The sequence below is a fragment of the Aphis gossypii genome, chromosome X (genome assembly GCF_020184175.1).
Source record: "Aphis gossypii isolate Hap1 chromosome X, ASM2018417v2, whole genome shotgun sequence".
Taxonomy (NCBI): domain Eukaryota; kingdom Metazoa; phylum Arthropoda; class Insecta; order Hemiptera; family Aphididae; genus Aphis; species Aphis gossypii.
Window position 1 is genome coordinate 23,371,141 of NC_065533.1, and position 9,041 is coordinate 23,380,181.

Below are 9,041 nucleotides of genomic sequence, written 5' to 3' on the forward strand. Positions count from 1 at the left end.
CAAAGTATGAAATATTGAATAGTGTGTCGCCATTATATAAAGGTTGAGAAACACTGCTATAAGGTATGTTTAGAAGGCTAACTGTGAGTAATAGGTGTAGCCAATCAAACTGTTATAATCATTATAACTTTATTTAAAAAAAGTGAACGTGTGGTGGGACATGCGTTTGGATAAAAATAAAAATAAATAAATAAAATAAATAATAAAATACAATCTAATAGATACGATCTTATTCGTCGGTTCTATAATAGTGTCAATTCATTGGTTTTGATGATATTATGTTATGGATAGATATTTTTGGAAATTGTAAAATAATTAATATCTAATCTCTTTGGTACACTAGAGAATATATTATTACGATCTTTACCAACACTAAAAATAAATTACTATTATTTATAACTACAACATTTGTAATTGGTTTATCGTCACTTTCTTATGGAGAAAAAAATACAGTTATTTTATTGAACTTAGAAGCGAATGTTATTAAAAAGTCATTCTTTTTATTTTTTATTTTCTGAGCACCGATTAAATACTCTTTACAAGCATTCATATTTGATTTTGGTATTACAAACTTATGACATTAATAATATACTTCAAATTTAAATACTTATTAGGTATATTTGTAAAACAAAACCCTAACACCAACAGCTGTTGTTTCATTAACGTGAATTACTGACTTTATAACTTAAGACTGTAGTATAACTGTACAAGACTTGTATTAATTGAATTGTTTCCGTAGAAAAAAAACATAAATAAAATTTGTTTGGATAATGAGTAATAACTAGGTATACAGTTTATCATCAATAAAGAGTTTTATAGCTATACCTATAATACCTAGTTCTTAGCGGTTAGTAATAAATAATAATGTTTCAATTTTCATAAATCCCATAATCGATGGTATTCATCATAATCGGCGTTGCGCCATTCAGTATTCTTATAAATCTCATTTTCTTACCATATCATCCTGCTAAAAATAGATGATGTGGTCATGCCTTCCCCCACTTATTATTTAGTCACTCAAATGAAAATAATCAAAAATTACTAATGCTTTTTGAAATGAAGAAAATAATGTTCTAAATTATCTCAGCTTTAATATTTTAAGATAATTAACTAAACTTATGAACTTAACTCATTTATTGTAATATGCCTATGTGAGTAACCCGAATACCTGATTTAATAACTTGCACATATACTTATCTCGTTTTGGTTTTCACACTAGGTTTAATAATTATTATTTTTTAAAAAGGCACTTACCTGTCTCGTTGTCGTCTTCGTCGTATACCACAGAAGATGTATAAGCTATCATTTCTTTGAACTCTTTGCTTGAACATGTTTCTTGAGACGGCCATCCCCTTAATTTTCCAAGTGTTCGCTGTGCTTTTAAGGATTCACCTTTGGTCAGCAACCACATTGGAGATTGCGGCGTCTAAAATGTAAGGTTATATAATATGTTAACAACAATATAATTATTACTTAGTGTGGTGAAAAAAATAATTTTACTCGTGGAAAAATTATTAAAAAATTATCATTAAACGTATTTACTTAATTCTTTATCATGTATAATAAACTCAAATTGTTCGAACCTTTTTGAATTGTAACGAAACTAGAGGCAAGAATAATTTTTTTTATGGGATCAATTGGAACCTAATTATTCGGGTTATATCAAACACAATAGTAAGGCGTAAATATTATTGAATATTCATCTAACCATGAACAATATAACGACGGTCGCGATTGGGATCGACATGCCAATGAGCACGGTCAGCCTCCATTCCAATGTGATCGCGTATATCAACGTGAACAGCAACGAGCCAACGTAGTAGAAGACGTTCGTTGCTGACATCAGTGCTCCCCTCAGTTTGGGCTCGCACACCTCGCCGATGTAGGAGGAAGACGGCCCGCCTGAGTATCCGACGCTAAGCCCCATCAGCATCGAACACGCATACAATGTCTCGATGCTGTTGGCGTAGAAGAACATGATCTGCGACACTATGAACGGTATGTTGGTTATTATCATGCACGTCTTGTGACCGAATCGGTTCAGTGTTAATGAAGATAGTGCGCTTCCCAAGGGAGTAAACAAGAACAGAAGACTACCTGAAAAGATATCGAGTGTAAGTATACAACGTAGTTTCAATGCATGAGGCGTAAGACTTGTAAGTTATACTATTATTGCGGTGCCAGGATTCTACAGGTGGTGTTTTCTTAAAAATACATATGGCTAATACTTTCATTTATACAATTATTATATTGGTATAGGTATTTACATTAATAGACATACTATAAACAACCGATATCATGATCTAAATTCATTTTCTAATCATAAGAAATTAAATACTTACAACATACATATTACTACTAAGAACTATATTTATTTTTTTATACTACCTACCTATTTAATATCATGTAGGTACCTATTGATTACTATTGCTTAATGACGTTTTGTAAATAATTGTTTATTCTTTTAGGTTTAATTTGTTTTTCATGATTATAGAACATGTATCAAATTAATTTTTTATGTAAAAAATTGACACCATATAATATAGGAGGGTGAGAAAAAATTAAACATCGAACACGAATATTCTGAATATGTTCCTAAGTTAATAACTATTAGGTACTCAATTAACTAGCTATATAGCATAGGTACGTCGATTGACCAAAATTAATATTAAATAAATAATATAATGCATATGGTTTAGCGTTAATCCTCAAGCAGTTTTTTGTTTTATAAAATATTACACCACATTATAAAATAAAATTGATATTATTACGCATACTAAACTCTAAACTTTATTAAATCTCATTATATAGGTACTATAAATCTGCTAAATATTAATGGACGAAGCATAACGTGATTATTTCACCGAGGTTTAAGTTGGATTTTATTAACATAATATTATGTACACACGTTTCAATATACATATAAATACAATAAACGAAGTGACGATAATCCACTATTATAATTAACACTTCACTATTATACATTATTCTTAGAATCATCATACTATAGCGTGTTAGTTTGTGATTTGTTCACAGAGATTTAACTTGAGTTTTAAACATGTATTGAGATGTATGTATGTGAGGTTCACTCACATTACAATATTATGTAAGTACAACTTGTTCTGTATAACACCATGATGATCTAAGTAGTGAAAAATATAATAATTGTCTACCACCCAAAAAAAAAAAAAAAATTATGAACTTGTAAACAGTGTAGATGACATGATATTGTGTAATGTGTATTTTACTTCTTCTCATAACTATTGGAAAATCAGTGAAGTGTTCCATCAAACAGTTTACGTCGAGGTTAAAAATATTAGTACAAGACTTGTTTCACCAGAATTTAATTAATTGTATTCACGCTGCAGTCAATTATCACCTAATATGGACTCAGAGACGAAGATACGAAAATGACTCAATTGAGACTCAAACTGTACGAGTACGCCACAGACGCGTAGTAATTAAAAACCCAACTGATTTATAACAGAAAATTTCATTTTTACCTTCTGGTGGACCTACCGTTACCCATGTGTAAACCACGATCGACGTATTTATATCAAGGTCGAAATGATAGATTTTATACCATAGTTATTATAGTTAAAATAATTTTAGGAATATGTTATCTACTGTTACCTAGATCAAAAATATCGAAAACGATACAACGCGGTCTAGTGAAAACCCGACTGTGAAGTGAGTACGTGTGTAAGTAATCGCGAACGGACAACTACGATATTTTTTTTAGTCAATTTGTTAATGGAAGACGGTACCGTTAGTTTTTTCCTCGTCGTTGATATCTATTCTATCCGTTTACGAATATTTTTGAGTCTCCGTATACTACTGTGTTAAATTTGGTTAACAATTCACTATCCAGTGAAACGAGTCTTTATATGCTAGCCTCATTACTTCCGGTTCGATGAAAAACGTCCACTCGTTTCTGAGGTTTTCGGGCCCAAGGTTTCGTATCAAGGTAATACTCACATGCATCAATCACCGAATTATAATATTATTCACACTCCACAGGTTTTTCGTACTTTATGACGACCCTCAATCCGTTATTATGAATTTATTGTAGTCAATCATAATGTAATAGGCATACGTATGGGATTGCTAAGTCCAAATGATTTCGTATAAGATTATGTTGTCTTACCAAACCAAGACGCTTGTTCATCTGTTAAGGGTTGCAAACCGTTTTTGTTTTTATCGTTCGCTAACGCTCCAATAATTATTGTTGAACATGTGAGTTCTATGCCGATCCCGATCTGTATGAAACACGGTCCAGCCAGTGCCAAGCTCTGCAATGCAATACAAGGCCGAGTTTAATGTTAGAATATAGATAATCTTTAAAAGTTACATCTTTATAATAATTATATTATTATTTATTATACATAAAATAATATTGTAATATTAACGCGTTGTATTTTTTTCCGTATCAACTAAAATGTATGTGTTATTTACTCGCAAATTATTATTGAGGTCCACAAGCAAATGCTCTCGTTTTAAATATTAATATATATATTTATATATACTTTATTTTAATATGTCAAGAATGAAGATGCTAGTTGTAGTATACCCGGTATACACTTATTTCTTTGACTTTTATGTGAGTAGGTAGTAAATTATTATTATATTTTGTGTGATATAATAGCAAGTTTATATGGCCAACGAACCGCATGCTTTCTCCCTGGAAAACAGCATGGCATGAGCAAATTTAATAATATGTAATTGTACATTTTTAATTAGAAGGTTTTGTATGTAACTTACATAAAATAATCGTCAGTATTATACAAGCTTTCTTTCAATCTATATTTTAGAATTATACTGCCAATTGTGAAGAATCGTAATCCATTTCTACCGTCCAAGTACTTTTTAAATTATTATTATTAGTAAGACGTATCTACTACATAATATTAATCATTTTCAAAGTTCTAATTTGTTTTTTTTTCTAATATTTGGAAATAAATTAAGTTATTAAACTATATACAAATTCGAATGAAGCTAGTAATATTATTAAAATACGTATTTAAATGTAAATTAGAATAAAACATTTACCATACGTACTGTTCGTCAAAATATTAAAAACAAAAATTATTGGCTTATACATTTACGTTTAATAATAATACAAATGTATGATTTTTGTCGGATCAACGTCATACAAGTGGTATAATAATCCTATTAGGCATTGATTTGATATTGTAAGCAAATAGTTGTTGTAAGATATAAATAAGAGTTATATATTTTTTTTAAATTTTAAGCACAAATAATATATCTGTACAATTAAAAAAAAAAATTGTATGAATATAAATAAAATGTACAACCATATAAATTAACTGAATCGTAGTTATTTATCTTTTATAAATATTTAAATAATAGGTAACTTACTTGAGCGAAAATGGATTTTAAGCTGTATTTATATTTAATATTGGACTCCATTTCTTTTTTCAGATCAGTCATATTTTAAGTTTTCTGTAAAGAGAAATAAATCTGACAGAATTAATTTGTTATGTTATATCTGTCAATTAAACGTATACCAATTGTTGTAATATTTATTTAAAACCAAAAATCAATAAAATGCTTAATAAATAAAAAAATCAAAATAAAACTATAACAAGTGCGAATAAAAATAAAAAATAGTGGTTGCCCCTAAAGGCTAAAATTATGAGTATATTAAAAAAAAATTATCTTTTAAAAATAAAAATAAATTGAAACTACTGTTTCCAATATAATCTATGAGACGAAAATTTGTTCGGCTTTATACTACCAGATAAAGTGTTGATAAAGTGGTAACCAATTTAGAATATTCCATCATAGTTTTCTTATACCCCAATTAAATTTTTCTCTTTGTATATGATAAGAGTGATAAGACAGTGTACTAAAACAAATGTTGTTGCTTCTAAAATTAAATAATATTTTTAAGCAATACACAAATAATTAAAATCTGCATTCATTATAAAATATTTCCGAAGTATATAATATATAATATTAATACGTTATAAATAGATCAGTTTTAATCTTTATATTTATGTGTAAATCTTAAGATGTATTTTGACAAAATAAATAATTTTTTTTTAATATTTTTTTCTTCTAGTAGAATCATTGATTTAAATATAAAATAATTTATACAATAAATTTGACGGATATAATATTAAATAAAAGTAAGAAAAATGAACGATCTAATGAGTAATTATGTCTTGTAAATTTTTCTACGTGAAATCTTTAACTTTGATATAATGAGTAAAGTCCAAAATATTTTTTTCATAATGTAAGTAATTAAAATCTTCAAGTAATTTAATTCTGATTTAGTCACTCGTAAAAAAAGGAGCGAAATAGTTATAAATTGAAATGTAAGAACTGATTACTAGAGTAAAAAAATATATAAAATAATATTTATATTTACCTTTTTACTTATATAGATAATGTTTTTCTTTTAAAATTAGCTAAAAATAATCAGTAAACTAATTAATTATATTGATTTAAAATTAACACTGTTAAATACAAGAAATATAATACTTTCAGATTTTAGCGTTTTAGAATATTTAGAATAAAATATTATCGTCAAACAAAAACGTATACCAACTGAGATTATTCTTTTGAATACAGAATAATAGCATCAGTTTATGTGCATGTGATTATCACTCAATTTACACTGATTTAATAACAGGTACACGTTATTTCACAATTATTATTAAGTGTTTTAGAAGGTAAAATCTTATCGTAATATATACTATATTTTAAATGTTATATATGTTAATTAGATTAGTATCGTTAAAATTATATTTTTGGTATACTAATATTTAATGTTGATGTCTAATTTAATTTTAAAATTGTATAAAATAAATACTAAATTACAAAATAGGTATGATGGTTTAAAATAAGTTATGAAATTCTATCGAGTTATATAAAAACGGCATCTTATTTAAATTGCAATAGAAAATTTGGTTTTAATGTAAAATGTTTTAGAAATACAAAAATATATAAATACTCATATCAAATAAAAATAACTATTTAAGATACCTTTTATTAATTATTGAACATTATATAAAATATATTAATACATATAACTTAACATTTACTATGAACTTATGTATTGTATATACATTGTACACACATAGCAAACATTATAAATTATAATATAAATAAAATGTTTCTTAAGAAAATCATAAATTATTTTTATTCAGCATAGTTGAATAATCACAATAATTACTTAAAAATAAATGGTCGAATTGCACTTGAGTTGAAAAATGGTAATGATTGAACTGAACTGGGGTAAAAAACAGGTAGTGGTCAAACTGAAATCGGGCTTAAAAAAAGTATTTCCACAAAAATCATGCGTTTGAAGGGGTTAAACGTTTAGAAAACACTCATTTCCTTACCAATTTACAGGCTTAGAAATGAAAATGATTTTAATCATTGGGGTAGTTATAATGCGGTCTATGTTTCCTTTATGCAGAATAATAGGATGTAGATTCCATTTATTACAATCATGGTATTGTAAAATACTAAATTTGCAACTGATTACAAATCTAAAATGTAAACTGGAAAATGATGTTTTAACACAATTAAAAATAGATATTTATATTTTGTTGCAGAATACTGATTCAAGATTTTAAACTATACACTGTACCAGAAAAAATAAATGATATTGAAAAATATATTAACTTTTATGTTCAAAATCAAATTACTAAGCTAATTTTTTTGTTTGAAGTTTGTTATTAGTTTATTACTACAAAAAATGATCAAAATGAAAAAAAAATGTAATAAAAACAATAATTATATTTGACGATTTAAAAAATAAAAATAATATATTTATAATATTACATTAACATGATGTATTTATAAAACTATCATTTTTAACCATTCCAATGATTAAAATCATTGTCAATCCTAAGCCTGTAAGTGGGAAAGGAAATGAGTATTTTATAAACGTTTAACCCCTTCAAATGTATGATTTTTGTGGAAATACTTTTTTTGAGCCCAGTTGCAGTTCTACCATTACCTGTTTTTACCCGACTACAGTACAACCATAACCTTTTTTCAACTTAAGTGCAATTCGACTAAAATAAGTGCAATTCGACCATACTCTTTTTATTTACTATGCTTATCTCTCTATTTATTTTATGTTAGTTAAGCTGGAATATTAAAAAAAAAAATTAAATAAAATTAAACTTCATAACTACAAATAAAATAACTAAGTGAATTTAATATGAATATATACTTACAATATTAAATTTTTTTTTTGTAATTATTCTTTTGAAGTAAACCACCTTATAACTTAATACATAAATCATTGATAATGAATTCAAGTCTATATGACTGAATGTTTATAAACACATTAGTAGTTAATATTTATAGAAACCAATGAAAAAAAAACATGATTTTAAACTTAAATATACAGGTATTATAATGATTACTTAATTAATATTTAAGCTATAGTATAATATTATAACCATTCATTGACAATTAGTTATCTACTGTGATTAAGTGACGTCATATAAGATGATACTCAAATAATATTAATGAAAACATTTAAAATCAATGTAATATTTCACAAAAATAATTTTATTTTAGAATTAAAATTAATTATTATTTTTGAGTATTTTATTGCACTCACGATGGGATAAATTTTGAAAATTTATTAGAAAGATATTGGTGTTAAATAATGTTTTTCAAATGAATGGTAGAAATCATAAAAAAAAAAATGTGAATTTGTTTGAATTCAATAGGTAATTTAAGTCAAAACATTGACTCGTTGTCATTCAGACAATAATAACTGTAGTTATAGAATCTTGGTTTAGTGGTAAAAAGATTTGAAAGAATCGGTCTATCTGAATCTGGTGTTGAAAATAACTGTTGCATAAAAAAAATACAAGTTTCATTTTGTAAGTACAAACTGATAGGACTAAGAGTATGTTAAATCGTTAAAAATATATATTTTTGTGTTTTCTATCTTCACTCGAAAACTTGGAATATTTTTAAAAAGGTAGATAGGATAAAGTATAGAAAATAAACTTTTAGATTCTGAAGGAAGTGATGCATATATTGAT

At 26.3% G+C, this 9,041-nt stretch overlaps 1 protein-coding gene across 2 annotated transcripts; it reads right to left on the reverse strand.

The window, feature by feature from the left end:
- Window positions 1–1,231: 1,231 nt before the first annotated feature.
- Window positions 1,232–8,370, reverse strand: LOC126551793 (facilitated trehalose transporter Tret1-like). Of its 2 annotated transcripts, none has more exons than XM_050205987.1 (5): window positions 8,217–8,370; window positions 5,380–5,463; window positions 4,148–4,292; window positions 1,709–2,097; window positions 1,232–1,426 (listed from the first exon to the last, which is right to left on the reverse strand). In XM_050205987.1, the coding sequence occupies exons 2-5, from the start codon at window positions 5,449–5,451 to the stop codon at window positions 1,232–1,234; spliced, it is 801 nt and encodes a 266-aa protein (XP_050061944.1). In that variant the 5' UTR covers window positions 5,452–5,463; window positions 8,217–8,370. The 2 variants fall into 2 exon arrangements, with proteins under 2 accessions (XP_050061944.1, XP_050061943.1); XM_050205986.1 differs by lacking the exon at window positions 8,217–8,370 and adding an exon at window positions 6,395–6,673.
- Window positions 8,371–9,041: the final 671 nt, after the last annotated feature.